The following is a 17271-nucleotide window of genomic DNA, read 5'->3' on the forward strand; positions in this document are numbered from 1 at the left end:
TTGTTAGGCGGGCTTAACATAATGATTGATGGCAGAGTTGCAACGGTTTGGCTTGAATTCCCTGCTACTTGATAAGATAATGTTGCTTTTGGCAAACAGTGTGTGACACGAGTTAAGCTTTTATTAAGTTGGCAAAAGTTTGAACTAGCCAACTCCGATGGTGGGAAACCATGGGACTCATAGCACTGTCCAGAGAAATTTGAAAGACAACCGATTATCCCGCCCCTCGGACTGAGCACTGCGAACGGTGAGTGCCCAGACCCTACATTTTAATGTGGGTCTGGCTCGTCAGGCTAGTGATGTTCTTCAGGTGGGCCAAAACTAGTCTTTCAACGTTTTTTGTGACCTGTAATGGGGGGTTTCTTGTGGACTGCAATAAAGCGTGTTTTAAGCCAGAGGGAACTTCACACAGCTCAAGGGATCTGTTGAAGAACTGTGTGAAGATGAGCCAAATGGTCAGCACAGACAGGAGGGGGGAAACTCTGTCTGGGGATGGTACTTTCCTGGTCTTCAGGGGTGCAGCAGAGATTCAGGGGGGCAGGGGAGTTGCCAGAGGTGTGATGGTCGCCATTGTTGGGTTGGGGTGGGTGAGGAGTGTGAATGTGTCCCCATCAAACATACATTAAAAAGCCACACTGTTTTAGGCTTGTATAGTAAGCAATTCTGTAGCCTACTCATTATATGAAAACAAGATGTGGAGGAGTTGCATGTGCTCATCCAAAGCTGTCTAATTTGGTGCAGCAACAAAGCAGGACAAGATCAGACTGCAGCAATCTATAAGGTCAACAGAAAAGATCAACCAGGAAGTGGGCTTAGAAATCCCTACCCTGGACACAAGCTTTTCCAACCCTTCCCTTGCTGTCTTGCCAGTCTGGATATGAGGTCTTATCCTCCAAGTATTGTATTGGAACATATTGTCCTAAATAATATGTTGTTGTAGTCTATTAGTCCTTGAGCCAGACCCCCTAATTTTGGTCAATTGGTGCCATTCAAGGGGAATAACTCTCATTGTGAATTTTGACAAGGTAGGCTATACCACCCTAGAATTAGAAAATATGTGATAGCATTGCATTTGGGGTAGCTTTTTGTGTTTTATCAGCCGGTTTGCCCATTATATGTCCATGGAGGAATATCTTACAGGTGAATGGGCTAAGAAAATTAAGTAATAGATATAATTGACATAATGTAAATAATCAGCTGTGGAAGTCTTGAGAGGAGAGTTAAGAGTTTTAGCCTATTGATCTAATATCCCCTCATAAGCGTATAATAGACATAAACAGGGTGATAACATACAAAAAGCTGCCACCAATACTATGCTATACCTTGTCAAAAATGTATATTTGTATTTATAATATGTATGTAGTGTGTACTCCATCTTGCATTTATTGACAATATATAAATACGTTGTTATTGTTATTGATGTGCTTAAACATGTATTGGGGGGGGGGCTTTGACCGTACCAAATAATTTATTCCCATATTTTAAAAGATTTCTCCCAGTCCCCCATACACCATCTCTCCATAACACATAGCTGTAGGGTGGTATACCTTGCACTATGAGACTTATTTCCCTCAGATGGTACTGACCAACCTCTGGCTCAAGGACTAGAGCTAGAGTGAGAGCATCAGCTGGAAACTCACTTGGGCCAAAATGAATCTGATTTATTCCTCCAAAACCCGTTGTTCCAGAGCTGTTGTAGGTGAGCGACATTTAGGCCTAGTAAAAGTAGGCTAAAACAGAAACATAATTCTGAAGAACGCAGCTTCGACATTCGATTTCATAGACTGTGGGGCTGATACACAATCAGCCAACCAGTAGAGGGCAACACTTGAACTATTATCTAGAACTAGTATTTTTATTTCCTGTGAGTGACTGGACTTACCGTCTACCACAAGTCAACTTGAATAAGGTACATTTCGTAAATATCAGCAGTGATAAGACAACACACACACACAATACATGATAATAATGTAGCCTAATGCAGATTAGTGCACATGTAATGGTTATGAAAATATGTAAACATTATATGCTATATTGTTGTGTAAATGTTTTCTCGTTAAGCCTCCAAAAATATTAAGGAGGCTAGGGCCTGTATTGTCATACGTTTGCTAACAGTCAAAATGGTTAATCTGTGTGATTTGGGGGGCAGTGTTCATATCAATAAAGGATTTGGTCATGCGATCATGCAAATCTAGACTATTGCCAACACGCGGAAGTCCTAGGTAAACATCCAAGTTTGCGGTTCTCATCCAGTAAAATATATATAATGTTCTGATCAAGTAACTTTTAATTTAGTATAAGATAGTTAAGTGTCAAATATAAGACACAACCATGCCATTTACAGATGTTCTTTTGTTTACAATCGACGTGGCGGGAAAACGTGCCAAACACAGCTAATTTATATGACTATTTTGCTCTTTTGCGTTATTTTGGGGTAGGGTAAGACGAAGTAAAGACTGTAGAATGCATCAAATAGACAATTCCAATAAAAAACGATTTTGTTTGTTTGGAGAGGTTTAAGTTTTGCCAGGACTGTGTAAAGTCAGCTGTTTAGGAGGGCTACAGTCTATCTGTTTATCAGCTGCGTCATTATTAAAATAAGGCTCTGTAGACTTGAGACGTTTTATTTACTTTATAGAATGCATTTTCGCTAACTATTAAGCGTGCATTTTAACGTTTACATTTTGTTGTTTCGTAACTCGTTTCATAAATTCGTTTCGTAAAACAAGCTAGATGAGTTTGAAATTCCCGCAATCTAGAAGTGACGTAGAGCAAATACTATTGGCCAGAAGACTTTGGCGATTTAAATAGACAGCGAATGTCCCTTTTCTATTGGGTAGCTGCTTTCAAGCGCCAAGATTTCAATATAAAGCGACGCCTTTACCTCAAGCTTTTCATTAGGTTCTTTCTTTGTAGCTGACAATATAGCTTGCTAGGCTTGTATTTCAACTAGTCCCGCTTAATTTTACGTGCATTTTATTTTTTTAGGCAACGCAATTGTACTTTTCACGTATTTGTAATCACGTTATAGGATTATTTATTGCTGTCGGTGCTGCTATTAATTTACTTGAAAATGCTGTCTACAAGATCCCCGCTTTCCGCTAAGAACGAGAACATCGTCTCCTCTAAAGTTGAGAACATGTCGTTGACTGATAAAGAAAACACGGTAAGTTTATACGTATTTGCAATATCGCACACTGTTAATTTTACATCATGTGCATCTGCAAAGTTAACTCCATTGTTAGCAATATTTTCTTTGACAAATTTCATGTTACGTTAACGTTACTGACTGACTTGTTCGCTCACTAGGCTAGTAAGAGTGTGACAACGTTCTTGTGTATCTTAAAGTTAACGTTATCGATCCGAACTGAAACTACATCAAATGTTTCTCACGTGAAGATGGTTAACAATGCCTTTTTATCTTTTTCCAGCCCCCAAGCCTGAACACTACTCGGATTTTGGCCTCCAAAACCGCGCGTAAAATCTTCGAAGATTCCGAGGTAATTTCATCTGTAAGTTAACATTGCACTCAGAGTTCATTTGGCCTGTTGACTAGCAGTAGATATCGGTACAGCAACATAATTCAAATCACTATGAATCCGTCAACGTTTACATATTAATTTGGATAGTGTTGGCGTTGGATAGTGTTAAGTTGATGACTGACGAAACTTTGGCGCCATATCTGTCTAAAAGTTAACGCTCGTAAGCTTTAACGTTAACCAGTAGCATTCAATTTATCTAGTACTTGTAAGTAGTTACTAATTCCCAATGCATATCATTTTAAATTGTATTTACTATAACATTATTTGACCTAGATTAATTACATTTAACCCTGTGACATCGTTGACGTACTGAGACATTCATTTGATCAAGATTAATCATTTTTACATTTCTGACCTAGTTGTTCGCTACTTTATTTCACTTATGTACATTTTAGTATGGCGAAATCCAACAATTTCAAGGGCTAACGTTAGCCTATTGTCTTGGTTTACACAACCCAGCCAATTGATCTTATGAAAGGGTCTCCATTTGGGGGAGGGGGTAGCATGGGGCTTCCTTGTGTAACTTGGCTATACTAGACATCCAATTGTATAACTGATTGTTTGCTGCCCGTCTAAAGATGTAGTATTTATATTTTCTGGTAACAATAAATGTGGCGGTACATCGCTGTTCTAAAATGGCTAATAATTTACTTGATTTACAGCCTACGAAGAAAACAAAAGCAAGCGTTGAAGACGAACCTCTACTGAAGGAGAACCCCCGTCGGTTTGTCATTTTCCCTATCAAGTACCATGACATTTGGCAGATGTACAAAAAGGCAGAGGCCTCTTTCTGGACAGCTGAAGAGGTGGGTTTTAATTTTAAAGCGTTTGTGTTAATCAGCCCATTTCATAATTTCTCATTCCATAGTGACAAGGGGGGGTCTGCGTAGAGGCATAGCCCTTCAAAATTGTGTTCAAGATTCACTCATTTTCCCCTCTTGTATATTTAAAGGTTGATCTCTCCAAAGATCTCTCACACTGGGAATCGCTGAAGGATGAAGAGAGGCATTTCATCTCTCATGTGTTGGCATTCTTTGCTGCTAGTGATGGCATTGTAAATGAGAACTTGGTAAGCAGGGCATTGCTCACACATCATGGGCTGAGTTATTGGACTCCTGTGTGGCAGGGTCAGAGGAAAGAAAACATTACTGTTTTTAATTTGTGGTTTTGCCTCTAGGTGGAGCGTTTCACCCAGGAAGTGCAGGTCACAGAGGCACGTTGCTTCTATGGCTTCCAGATCGCTATGGAGAACATCCATTCTGAGATGTACAGCTTGCTTATCGACACATACATCAAGGACCACAAACAGAGGTGAGACTCAAATGTACTATTGAGACCAAATGCTTTTTTATTTAAATTTTTGGGCCGTGATGAGACGCGCAGGGGTACGGACCTCAGCTGATAATGGGAGCTGAGTGTCAGTGGATTAACACGGGTCAGCGGGCATGTGGTCAGCTGACTCGTGGCCACTGGCATGAAACAGTCGCAACGTCTGAGCCACGCAATAAGAATCCCCTTACTCTTCCCCTCCTTATTGTATGCAGTATAGGCTATGAACAATGAAGCAGTGTAGTCTTGTTAAAGCAACACCAAAGAATTTTCCCTCTGTCGCACGCATGCTATTTGTTTATCCAGCACAGGCTTTGCAAATAACGATGTTCACAGACAAGGTAGAATATTTTGCATGACTTATAAAAGTACGATGTATTGCGACATCAGATGCAAGTCAAATTTGTAGTTTCTTATGTCTCATTCCATCGAACTACAGATCCGCTACCCGATCTGGCAAATGTACATAGTGCGGTTATAGCCGATAGAGGGCCGCGAATGCAGAACTGCCGTTCACCCTGTTAAGAGTTGATGAACCACTGAAACGATTTTGGAAACATTATTTTAAGGTATAAAAAACTCTTTGGTGTTGCTTTAAAATGGACTTGTAAGCTTGGAGGGGGGTGCCATCTGAGAATTCTCTTTTTTTTTTTTTTGAGATTTGTTTTTGACCCTATGTTAATTGTGATTGCCTGTAGGGAATACCTGTTCAATGCCATTGAGACATTGCAATGTGTTAAGAAGAAGGCTGACTGGGCTCTCAACTGGATTGGCAACAAGAATGCAGAGTTTGGTATGTTCCACCTCTTACTCTTCTGGCTGAGTCTTTTGTTCAAGTAATGTGTTTATTTATTTCCCCCCATAAGCTAAATGCATAAAGTTGCTTGTTTTTTGTTCTAGGTGAGCGAGTGGTTGCCTTTGCTGCAGTGGAGGGCATCTTCTTCTCTGGGTCATTCGCATCTATTTTCTGGCTGAAGAAGCGGGGTCTTATGCCTGGCCTGACCTTCTCCAATGAGCTTATCAGCAGAGATGAAGGCCTGCACTGTGACTTTGCCTGCCTGATGTTCAAGCACCTTCTCAACAAACCATCACATGAAACTGTCAAGAATATTATCATGAATGCAGTTGAGATTGAGCAGGTAATTGATTGATCTTTGAGCCAGTGTAAGAAGCTTGAATGTCTTTCAGGCCCCCACCGCCAACTTCAGGGCAGCTCTGCAACCGTGGACTTCAAGGCACCTAATTCTAACTCTAGCACCTTCCAGGCAGCGTTGCTTTTGAAGTTGACGGTGGGGGCCCAAAAGACCATATGGCGTGAAAGAATGACAATTCATAATGTTGATAATTACTAGTCAAATGTTTTAAGTGGTCTAAGGTGTGTGTGTGTGTGTGTCCAGGAATTCTTGACAGAAGCCCTCCCAGTCAAGCTGATCGGGATGAACTGTGACATGATGAGGATCTACATTGAGTTTGTTGCTGATAGACTGATGCTGGAGCTGGGTTTTGATAAGGTACAGTCCTGCATAGTCATTTTAAGTCACTTAGTTGTTTTTTTTTAAATATATGTAGGGATTTAATTCAGTTGCATTAAATTCTCCAAATTGGAAGTTTTATTGTGCATAGGTGCTCACCACTTTGAAACTAATGAAGCTGCACAGGCTCGGGCCACTGGTGAATGAACCTGATGAGTGACCAACTGGAACGTGTTGTCTAATCTTGATGTACTTGTTTACCTGTCTGCAGATCTACAGATCGGAGAACCCCTTTGACTTCATGGAGAACATCTCTCTGGAGGGCAAGACCAACTTTTTTGAGAAGCGTGTTGGAGAGTACCAAAAGATGGGAGTTATGTCTGGCCCTGTCGACAACACCTTTACGCTAGATGCTGACTTTTAAACAGTTGATCAGATGGGAGGCTTAAACTCCAGTAGCCTGCATCCACCAATCTGTCTTAATCTCGCCTCCCTCAATGGTTTCTAGCCTACAGTAGTTGACCATTAGAGCTAGTAGAGACTAGGTGCCTACAGTTAACCTACAGTTCCTCTTGAAGGGAAGGGAGTTAGGAAGGTGTCTTATGGTAGGTCTGGAATGCACTTGAATGCACTCTGGAGGATTTAGTGTCATGACTACCTCTGCAATGTTTTCAGCTTGTCATCTGGGTCAAAAAACCTGGTTGGGGCGACCACTGAGCACATTTTGACCCACAACACTTAAAATGGACTTTAGTTTTAGTGTAACTTTGGGTTTTTGTTTTTAATGTATTTATCAAGTTTTTATAATAAAGGTACTGATTCAGTTATGTGGATTATTTGTACCATTTTGGGCTGGTGCTGAATTGCTTTGTTGTAATATGATTTTTTTTATCTCTTTAGTGCTTTGCTTGTAAATAGAAATGCATTTTAATAAAAAAAAAAGAGATGGAACATTGCAGCTATTCTTGATTGTTTTCATTTTGACATGGAATGAGGGGTGGGTGGTAACAGAAATAATGTTATATTTTGAAAGTAACAAAGCACATTCGCCTCTGGGGTGAATCCAGACGAACCTGTTAGCAAATCATGATTGACATAGGCGGCACCCATTAATTAACATGAAAATATTTGATACCAAATTGAGTGAACTATTCGTGTAGACCAGTGTTTCTCAAAGTGTGGTCCGCAAGCTATCCCAAGTGGTCCGCGAGCAGACATGATAAAATATAATATAGATGAGTTGTTTGCAATATTGAACCAACTTGTATGTAAATCCAAACAGTTCTGCAACACTGCCTATGTAGGCTATGCTATGCTAGTTGAAATCATATGAATCCTCTGACATAATAAGCAAGGTGCAAAGCCATTAAGCAAGGTGGTCCAGTGAGTAGGCCTATTGTGTAATATACTGTTGAAATACAGTAGGTCTACTCTTTTTTTTTTTTTTTAGGCTAGGTGGTTCGTGAGGTTTTTTTTATTGGTTAAGTGGTCCTTGGTCTGAAAAAGTTTGAGAAACACTGGTGTAGACCACTTGCTTACCTAATAAGTGCGTAGAAGCACAAGCATGGGTAAATCCAGACGAACCTGTTAGCAAATCTTAATTGAGATATGCAAAAAGCATAGCGCGTCTAGATTTCTAGGCTACAAAAAGCACACTAATTGACATGAAAATAGTGGATACTGAACTGAGTCAATCATTCGTGTAGTAGTAGACCACTTGCTTGGCATAACGACTCTTGTGTATGTCACGTGTCTGGGTGGTTTGGGGCGGGTAGGCTACCGAGATCCAGGAAGTAGGGACAAACACACAAGCGACTAATAAATAACACGGGACAGAAGCCTTCCTTTCCTTTCAACAGTGAAGAATTTTCACTTAATCGAAGAAATGTCCGTGAAAATCCCAAGACAAACGATATCGAATCCGGTAGGTTCAGTTTGCATACGATTGTCATTTGGTGGCAAATGAACGATTGTTGTTAGTCAGCCAGTGTTAGCTGCTAGCTTCTAAACTTCATAGACCTAATTTTGAAAGTGATTTCCTGCATCAATAAGTTATGCTTATTCAATTACTATTGGGACTAATTGTAGTGATGTGATGGTTAGCAAAACTCAGAATTTGGGGTAATTTTTTTTATTTTGTCTATCTGTGGTCACTTAGGCCTAACGTAACATTACATTTTTGTTTACACTCAGCCGATTCCCTTCGCTGGGACCATATTAGACGGACTGGTTCCAGGAGAGATGATCCTCATTCAAGGCAGCGTTCCTGATGATTCGGAGAGGTATTAGGCTTGTAGTTCGATGGAATGAGACATAAGAAACTACACATTTGATTCGCATTATGTCGCAATACATAATACTTTCATGCTACTTGGTAGCCAGTATGTTGGTTGTGGGAACTGTACCCTTTGGAATGGAAAGGAAACTAAAGTTCATATTTCTGTTCTTATAATTTGAACATTAACAACATTTGTCTCAGTGACGTATGACCACTACCTAACCATGGAATATACTTTTTGTAATGCAGTAGCCTACTTATTGTTAGGTGTATTGTTCGTTGGCAGTCACATCAGAATTTCCAGGAATCAGAATACACTGGCTAAATTATTTTCATCAGGTTTCAGGTAGACTTGACATGTGGGAACAGCATCAAACCACGGGCTGACGTGGCCTTCCATTTCAACCCTCGTTTTAAGAAGACTTGCATTGTCTGCAACACTCTGAAGCTGGAACGTTGGGGCAAGGAGGAGATCCTGTACCAAATGCCCTTCAAACTGGGCTCAGAGTTTGAAATAATAATCCTTGTGCAGATGGACTCATACAAGGTAAGAAGGGAAAAGGTGTTTGATCCAGATTGATTGTGTGACTGACAGATACACAGGACAGATTGATTGATGGATGGATTATTGAAACATTTTTGCATTTGGACATAAATTGCACAAAACAACTGAATCCAGTGTAGATTTGGAGCTGATGACTGTTGAGAAACACTAATCCCATATAAAATGGTATATGAAAATCTCCTTATCCCCTTTCCTCAACCTTTCCCTCTGTAGTTCAGTCAAAGTGCTCCCTGGTTGGTTGTTGGGCCCGCTTGACTTGTTTGGTCTGTTGTTTCAGCGCTCTAAGCGATGCTGGGCAACGTCACTTCTGTTGACGTTCAAACAAAACAGAAAGCTAGCTCACTACTTCCTCCCCCTCCCTCTTGTGCAATTGAAACTCTCCTAAACGCGTATCTCGTCTCTGATTTGCTGGAACAGTTTGTTATGTTTTTATGGGCAAGGTTTGCCCAAGTTGTTTTGTGGCTGTTTTTGGAGACAAGACCCATCGTCAAAATGTCTGTGTCCACCACTCTAGTTCATCCAAAACAAACCAGAAAAGGGACTCAAAGTGCTAAATACCAGAATTATCCTTTAAAGAAACTGATGAAACTCTTATTCAGTACAGTGTTTCAATTGGTCAGAGAAGTGGAGTTTGCTATAGGCTATAGTCCCCTGAAGTTTTCCTCAAATCCCCAGTTCCACATTTACTAAAGAAAGGATGGATGGATGATAATAACTGGACTTTATCATGTTATTGAAGACTGTCTTCATTGTGTCACAGCTTGAGACGTACAGTACACTCCCCCTATTGGAGGGGTTGGACAGCCAAACCAGTTGTGCTGAAAATTGTGACCTGCTATACGATCACACCGAGGGTGTTGTTTCAGCTGTAGGTCACAGCTGACAGAATATCCTACGAATCAAGCTGAGCTGTTGTGCTGTGTTTTCTCCTCAGGGATTATCTGGGAATGCAGAATATGCTAGAGCAAGGAAGCAAACATGTTTAATTTTAGATTAATTTAATTGGTTACACTGATTTAGAAGTTTCAAAGAATGGAGGTTTCTTTTTTTCTCTCACCTTTTTATACCTCAAATTCTAGGTCAAGTTGTTCTAATCACAAGAAAGAGTATAGTTTTCTCTAAGATATGGCTGTACCTTGACACAAGATCTGAAGCAAGACAGTCGTTTAGGGGTGGCGTTTTATGGAGTGGAGTGTTCAATGAATAATTCAGTTTCACTGCCATTTTTACTTCCTTAATGTGGTTTGCGGCTTGCTTGAGCAGGTAGTCTTCACCACAGCTTGTGAGACAGAAAAAAAAGTTCATTATATCTCAGTAATTTATGGACAGTCTCTAAGGCAGGGGTGGGCAAACTGCGGCCCGCGGAACTGACACACAACATTTGGTTTGCATACTCTCAACTTTGCGTCATCTATACAGCTTTTTATGCATAAAATTGTGCCTGTTAGCCCCTAAATGTCTTTCGAATGAGTTCCTCCATTACTGTAGTCAGTGAAGGAGACGTCTGATGTAGTTCAGTGTGTATTTCCTGTGTTCTCCTGTAGGTGGCAGTAAATGGCGCTCATGTGCTTCAGTACAAACACAGGCTGGATCTGAGCAAGGTGGACACCATAAACATCTCAGGAAAGGTCCACATGAAGACCATTGGCTTCATCCGAAACTCTGTGAGCATCATATAGCTTTAAATGATTAATAGACCTTTTGATATTGTGGGAACATGTGGATTTTGGTACCGTCACGCATATGTTTAGTATGTTTGTTTGCAAATAGACATGGGTGGTCATGTTAAGTAATGATTAAGGAAATAATTAATTAATGGGTAATGATTTGACATTTTTGTAGGAACCAGCTCCAGCTCAGGCTGTGGGAACAAACAAAGTCCCTCAAGCCAATGTAAGAACATTTAATTCTATGAATATGTTATTGTAAATGCCATTCACTGATGCACACAGCTAATATTAATATTCTAGGCAAAACCTGAGGTAATGCCCTAAATACTGCCACTAAAGCAATCAGCCTTGACTAATGTTAATGTCGCAATCAACCTTGATAACCATAGATCAAACACCCTTGTAGGTTTCCAACCAATGGAAACTCTAAACTAAAATTTTTGTTGTTTCATAGGGGACGTTTATGCATTCAGGTGACTTGGTGAGTGAGCGCAACTTTACCGAAGCCATACATGTTTGGTGCATGACTCATAAACAGCAGCTAGCTGATCATTTGTACACTGCATGATATCAAACTGGATAAGTGAATTTGAAACAAATTAAGATTCAATTCTGTGTTAGCTGAAGAGCCGTTAGCAACTAAGTCTAGATCTGACATTTCAAGTCCCAGATTTTCTTCATGTCTCTAGGATAATAATGTCAGTTCAAATGTAAGGTCAGATAGAGCAATGTTCATTGAGCTGGTTGGAAATTCTTAAAAACATCAACCAAATTCCCAGTGTAAAATATTAATCTACTTTTCTCTCAAAAGAATATCATGGGCATAAGACAGTTCCTTTCTGTTGTTCTAGAGCCTTCCATTCAGAGGTACCATAGAGAAAGGGGTTTGTCCAGGACTAACCATCTTCATAAAAGGCCATATAAACCCATATCCACACAGGTATGTTCTTCATGTACAATCTTTGATGTTTAAAATGACTGCTGTGCTCTTAATTATGGTGCACTGCATATTATATGATATTATATGTATGGACATGAGGGGATTCAGTGTATATTTGTTTAGGAATCAGTTACTTTTTTGTACATTTAATTTGATTATTACTGTCACTCACTCACAAGTACCACCATGGGTTTGTCTTGCTGTGTGACTAAAGATCACTGGTGTCACTGTGCAGCATCTGCAGACATGCATGTGTCTATCAGCTGTGAAAACAACACCCCTCTAGCAGCCTGATAAATATGTGCACATGGAAGTAATGAAGTTGCAATGCAAACATTATGCAGCTTTGTGAATTTTTTTTTAAATGTCTCCTTTTTTGATGTTCTTGTGCACTTTGCATTTGTCTTTTCTTGGTTTGCCTCCAGCTTCTCTGTTAATCTGTGTGTGGGTGACACCAAGGATATTGCGCTGCATCTGAACCCTCGTCTAAAGTCTGCCACGTTCGTCCTTAACTCCTACCTGTCTGAGTGCTGGGGGAAGGAGGAGAAGAGCCTCTCCAACTTCCCTTTCACACCAGGGGAGTACTTTGAGGTAAGGGCGCCTTACAGTACTGTACAATACCCTTAAGCCGGTGACGGGAATGTAGGAAATTGAATGTCCTAAAGGATATCTGGGTTCATTGAATTCAACCAGAGCCTTATTGAGCGTTTCAAGAGAGTTCCATTATCGGCATCGTAGTTTTAACATTTCTAATGTTATCTTAATGAAGCGGAAGTAGATTGGGAACAAAATAGAACGTTCAAGCATTGTTTTTGTTTTTCTTGTTGAAAGGGATAGGGATAGGGCTCTGAATTCAACATAGAGTTTTAGAACCTTACATTGTTACAGAACAGAATCTTCTGTTAGAATGTTCAAAACTTTCCTGCTGAAGGGTTAACGTTCCACTTGACACAGCGCTGACACAGAATTCTGTTCCTGTGTCAGTGTATTTGAGCAAGTCTTTATTTAAATGTAAATTTCACATAAATGAGGTTCCATGGTGTCATCATACTATTGTATTGTTAGAAAGCCTGACCAGAAAAGGCAGATGGTTGTTATTGGAACCCACAGGGCTGAAAAATACTTGAAATAGACGCAAGCAAAGTCCAAGAATTTTGGCTCATGTATCGGAAAAGTGCCGGAATTTCTGGGTCAACTACTACTGCCCAAAGTTGGAATGACGTCAGCCCATGTGGTTCAAGAGAAATGTTTTAAACTCCCATTGCGTTGTCAGACTCAGCCACTAGGAGGCATTCATCTTTACTGATAGCGATGAACTTGAAAAGGTGTGGGAACATTCTTGAATTGGATATTCTCAAACGGGCAGGAACACTATTATCAACAATGTCAATTTGTAAGCAGATGGAATAAATGGCCGAGGGGAGAGGGCAGGGGGGCATACAGGATAAGCTCATCACTTGTTTTCTGTGTCCCTCTTAGATGATCATTCTATGTGAGGCTCAGGAGTTCAAAGTGGCTGTGAACGGAGTTCACCAGCTCAGCTACAAGCACCGTGTCCAGGATCTTGTCCGCGTGAACGCCCTGGAGATCATGGGAGACATCCAGCTGCTGGATGTCCAGGTGCGGTGAACATCGCCATCGTCCTGCACAACTTCACCGGAGCTGACCGGACCCTCAGATAACTGACCGGAGCCAGAGGCCTCATTCCATCATGTTATATCTCTGCAGCTTCAGATACTTAGACCAAAGCCCAGGTTTCATTTCTGTAGAAAGAACTATTTTATTACAGTTAAGCGCAAAATTATTCATATCTATGTCAAATTTTGATTTATACTTTGATTAATACTTTCTTCGGGCATGTTTTTGCACAATGACTCACATTGTTTGTGTCATGTGCAAATGTAATTTCCATCGAAAAGAGGACGTTTTTGGTCAAATTAAGGTTCACTATAAATCAACATTTGGCATGAGTACTATGAATAATTTTGGGCTTAACTGTACATGCCCATATGACTTAGACTCCCACCGATTTCCTCTCAGTGCCATGCATGTAAAGCTATTTGGCTTATAAAGGAGTCTTATAGACATCGCTTCTGCATTTAAACATGGTTAAATGAATGTACGCTAGACAGGAACAAATGTTGCACTATTTCTTAACCAATGCTAACATAGTTCATATATTCTTGACTATAATCACTGTGACCACTATTAATCTAGGGGTTCTCTTGTCACTTGTGCTGAGAACAATAATCAAAATAATCCTGAAAAGTGTTAATTGAAGGAGAAGGAGGTATTGCTACCTCAGCAACTTGTCCCCAAGTCAATGAACAACTGGCCAACTTGGCATGTTAAAGTTCTTTGTTGGGTCAACATGAAGAATGTTTTCATTTTTGTTTGTTCAATTGTGTCCAGTGTGCCGTGTCTGTGTAAGAATTGAAACACATAAAGTCAGCTGAACGGCATATTAAACCTTTGGCTGAATAACAAAAATAACCTGGTTTACCTACACCTTGGACCATAAACAAACTCATTGAGCATTCATGTACACATTGATTTTCATAGTCCATTGGCTACGTGAGGTTGTAAATAGAAGCACACGTGAAAGAGCAGAGCATGTAAAGAGAAAAGGTCAGTGGAGCAGTGTTGGCTCAGATACTGACTGGTCAAAGCGAGTCATACCGGCACATCAAGACATCAGGGAGATGGAACCCTTGGGCAGAGTCTCTATGCAAGTGCACATAATCCATGTTTTTGTGTTTTAATTGACATGCCCTGACCAATTTATTTTACCTGCATGTCACGTTGTGTACCATTGTATCATTAAATCCCTCTCACTTTCCTCAGGATTGGATTCATATTAATATATTGACTAAACTCGTTTTTCCTAAGCAATATTCATGCTCTATATTTATATGATAATATGTATGGTAAAATGAAGGCTTTTTGTGTACTATGACCATGAATAAATGACAATTTCTTTAATACTGAATCTGGTTTTTTACATCTATGAATGTTTCAGGTATAAGTTTTAATTCAGTTGGTGTATTCACTGTTCTAGATAATGTTAGCGAATTAAGAGCTGCAAAATTAGTTACAAAAGGCAAGTGAATTGCACATAAAAAGTTGTAAATTTAATAATATCCACTTGAAATCACTAACACAGTTCAGAAATCTGAATAGTCCTTGGCACATCACCACCTGGCACTCGGGCACGACTGCCTGATTTGGCATCATCACATTCTACCAATAATGTAACATCTTGTACATCGTGATGCTTTAAGTGAGTTGATTAACATTGCTTAACTGCTCAGGGTCAGCAGGAGACTACTGGACATCTGAGATCATACAAAAAGGCAGTGGACCATCAGTCTTCAGCATCCAATTGAGGCATTCAAGTCCTGCTTTTAGTAAAAAAAAAAACACATACACACCCCTACACACACACACACACACACACACACACACACACAAACTCTTTATCAGGCATTTTCGATGTAAGAAGATAACCTTCAGAGTTCACCTTCTAATGGCCATTTTCCAATGACCACAACAATCAGAGGAGATGTGTGCAGAATACTGAGTGTCACGATATAAGAGGGCTTGGTCACGGAGGACACGTAGTGAGGTGAGTGTGTGTCCAGCTCATCCATATGCTGATGGGAACCTCCACAAAACAGGCCTTTTTGCAACGAGTCCACAGAGCACCCTGATATAAGTTGAGGTGACAGCTTGGCACTGCTGTGTGGAGAAGGAGCTGGAGGAGAAGCAGGAGGAAGAGGACCGGTGCAGACCTCTACAGTGGTCAGTGCTTGGCCCGGTCGCACTGTAATTCACCACGGGAAGCGACTCGGTAAATCTAGGAGAGTCAGGGCGGGTCCTTTAGGCTGTCTAGCTTGGCTTCATCCGTCTGGGTAATGTAGTGCAAGAGAGAGAGGGGGGGTCAGGGTGTCCGGCTCACACCGAGCTGAGCTTGACCAGGCCTCTGACCGAGTCCTCATGCAGGGAGTCCTGGCTGGCGGGGTTGTAGAGCTGGGCGGGGTGGAGGTGTGGCGGCGGGTGCGGGTGGGGGCCGTGCGCTGGACACGGCATGGCGGCCACCACCAGGGCCGAGTGCAGAGGCGGCGAGGGCGGCGAGGGCGTCTCCTCGGGGCTGGCCAAGTGGTGGTGGCGGCAGTGTGGGTCCGCGTCGCTCCGCAGAGCCAGCAGCTCGCCCGCGCACGTCAGGCCGGGCATGGACGAGGGCAGCGAGGGCAGCGAGGCCAGCGACGACGACGGGGGCGGGGGCTGTCCACCCGGGCCCAGCGAGGCGCAGGGCCCCACCAGCGAGCTCTTCCCCGGGAGCGCGTGGCCCACCGCCGCGGCCGGCAGGATGACGGAGTCCGTGTGGAGCAGCGGCGTGGCGGCAGCCTGCAAAACGAATTTGGTGCTCTGAATGCACTGGTGCTGGTCACACTGGGGGGGGGGGGGCAGAGCGGGCAGGGACGAAGACAAGAGAAACACGGGTGAGCACGGAGAGGTCAGTGCAGAGGAGTGGACAACAGACACGTAGAAAGAGCGATACGGGACATTAGTTAAGGTTAATTAGACATTTCACAGGATTAATTCAGGATTCATTTAGTGCAGGCAGTTATTCAGATCAAGTGTGTTGCCCAGAAGCATTGACAAAGATGGGGAAAACATAAGAGGTTTACAGATTTCCTCACGTCACTCTGAATACCGATCAAACCGGAAGTTCACTTCGTTTAGCATATTACCTATAGTGAAGGGAGAGAGCAGTCACCCCACCCGGCTTCGAACCCGGTCTCTGGGTTACCAAACATGCAGCTTGACCGCAACACCAAAGAGCCAGCCAGTCAGAGCACATACTCAACCGTAGCGACGGCACTCCACCACATTGCCCTCCCCCTCAGAGGCCCCTGCGCTTAAACACACTGGCGTCCCTTACACATCCACCAGCCACATTCTCCCATCTCAGGGTGCCCCTCACACAGGGACATGTTAGTCCAGGAAAGTTTTTTTTTCACCAGGCTCCATGATCTGTTGGCATCAAATCTGTGCTCAGACCACCTGGGCTATATTCCAGTACAGGAAATCAGCCTTTAGTCTGTGGACACTGGCAATCAGATCTTCAGATCTACATTTCATGGGGCAGACGTTCCCAATCCCAATCCAAAGCCTTGAGTGAAGTGTTTTTACTGGGCCCATGTACAGCTATCTGATCTGCCTGTTTGGTGTCCTGAGGGGGACTGACTGGCTAAGGGTTGATTAGGATTAAACTGCAGAAGCTACAAAAGAGAAACAGTGTGGTGGGGAACACACACACACACACACACACTATATGTTGTCCTACCCTCTCCTTTGTTCTACACACACACACACACACACACACACACACACACACACACACACACTCCATCTAATTCCATCAGTATTCAGCAGTGCTGCTGTGCTCTCCTGAAACCCCAGACTGGTTTA

General features: G+C 41.9%; 3 protein-coding genes and 1 non-coding gene across 6 annotated transcripts in view; 3 read left to right on the top strand and 1 right to left on the bottom strand.

Moving 5' to 3' along the window:
- Window positions 1–1948: 1948 nt before the first annotated feature.
- Window positions 1949–7229, top strand: rrm2 (ribonucleotide reductase M2 polypeptide). 2 transcript variants are annotated; one of them, XM_076272455.1, is made up of 9 exons: window positions 1949–3166; window positions 3432–3512; window positions 4205–4348; window positions 4495–4611; window positions 4720–4853; window positions 5570–5664; window positions 5772–6010; window positions 6269–6382; window positions 6615–7229. In XM_076272455.1, the coding sequence occupies exons 1-9, from the start codon at window positions 3074–3076 to the stop codon at window positions 6765–6767; spliced, it is 1170 nt and encodes a 389-aa protein (XP_076128570.1). In that variant the 5' UTR covers window positions 1949–3073; the 3' UTR covers window positions 6768–7229. The 2 variants fall into 2 exon arrangements, with proteins under 2 accessions (XP_076128570.1, XP_076128571.1); XM_076272456.1 differs by having other exon boundaries at window positions 1951–3166; window positions 3432–3500.
- Window positions 4904–5043, top strand: LOC143110931 (small nucleolar RNA SNORD94). The gene has a single exon (XR_012984483.1). It is a non-coding gene; the product is annotated as a small nucleolar RNA SNORD94 (small nucleolar RNA).
- Window positions 7230–8110: 881 nt separating the features above from the next.
- Window positions 8111–14778, top strand: lgals8a (galectin 8a). The gene is made up of 9 exons (XM_076271813.1): window positions 8111–8267; window positions 8537–8625; window positions 8961–9168; window positions 10731–10850; window positions 11029–11079; window positions 11311–11337; window positions 11708–11796; window positions 12222–12387; window positions 13276–14778. Exons 1-9 carry the CDS (start codon window positions 8229–8231, stop codon window positions 13423–13425), a joined length of 939 nt encoding a protein of 312 aa, XP_076127928.1. The 5' UTR covers window positions 8111–8228; the 3' UTR covers window positions 13426–14778.
- Window positions 14779–14905: 127 nt separating this feature from the next.
- zdhhc14 (zDHHC palmitoyltransferase 14) overlaps window positions 14906–17271 on the bottom strand; it is a 20363-nt gene continuing 17997 nt past the window's right edge. The window contains exon 9 of one of the 2 annotated variants that reach the window (XM_076272380.1): window positions 14906–16203. In XM_076272380.1, the coding sequence (XP_076128495.1) occupies window positions 15751–16203 (453 nt within the window). In that variant the 3' untranslated portion in view covers window positions 14906–15750. Of the gene's footprint in view, window positions 16249–17271 lie in introns of both variants that reach the window. The other variant, XM_076272379.1, reaches the window with a different exon arrangement.

This window comes from Alosa pseudoharengus, unplaced genomic scaffold, assembly GCF_046254945.1.
Source record: "Alosa pseudoharengus isolate Yale_2024_CS ecotype anadromous, Long Island Sound unplaced genomic scaffold, YU_APseudo_1.1 YU_APseudo_1.1_scf_7, whole genome shotgun sequence".
Lineage (NCBI taxonomy): Eukaryota > Metazoa > Chordata > Actinopteri > Clupeiformes > Clupeidae > Alosa > Alosa pseudoharengus.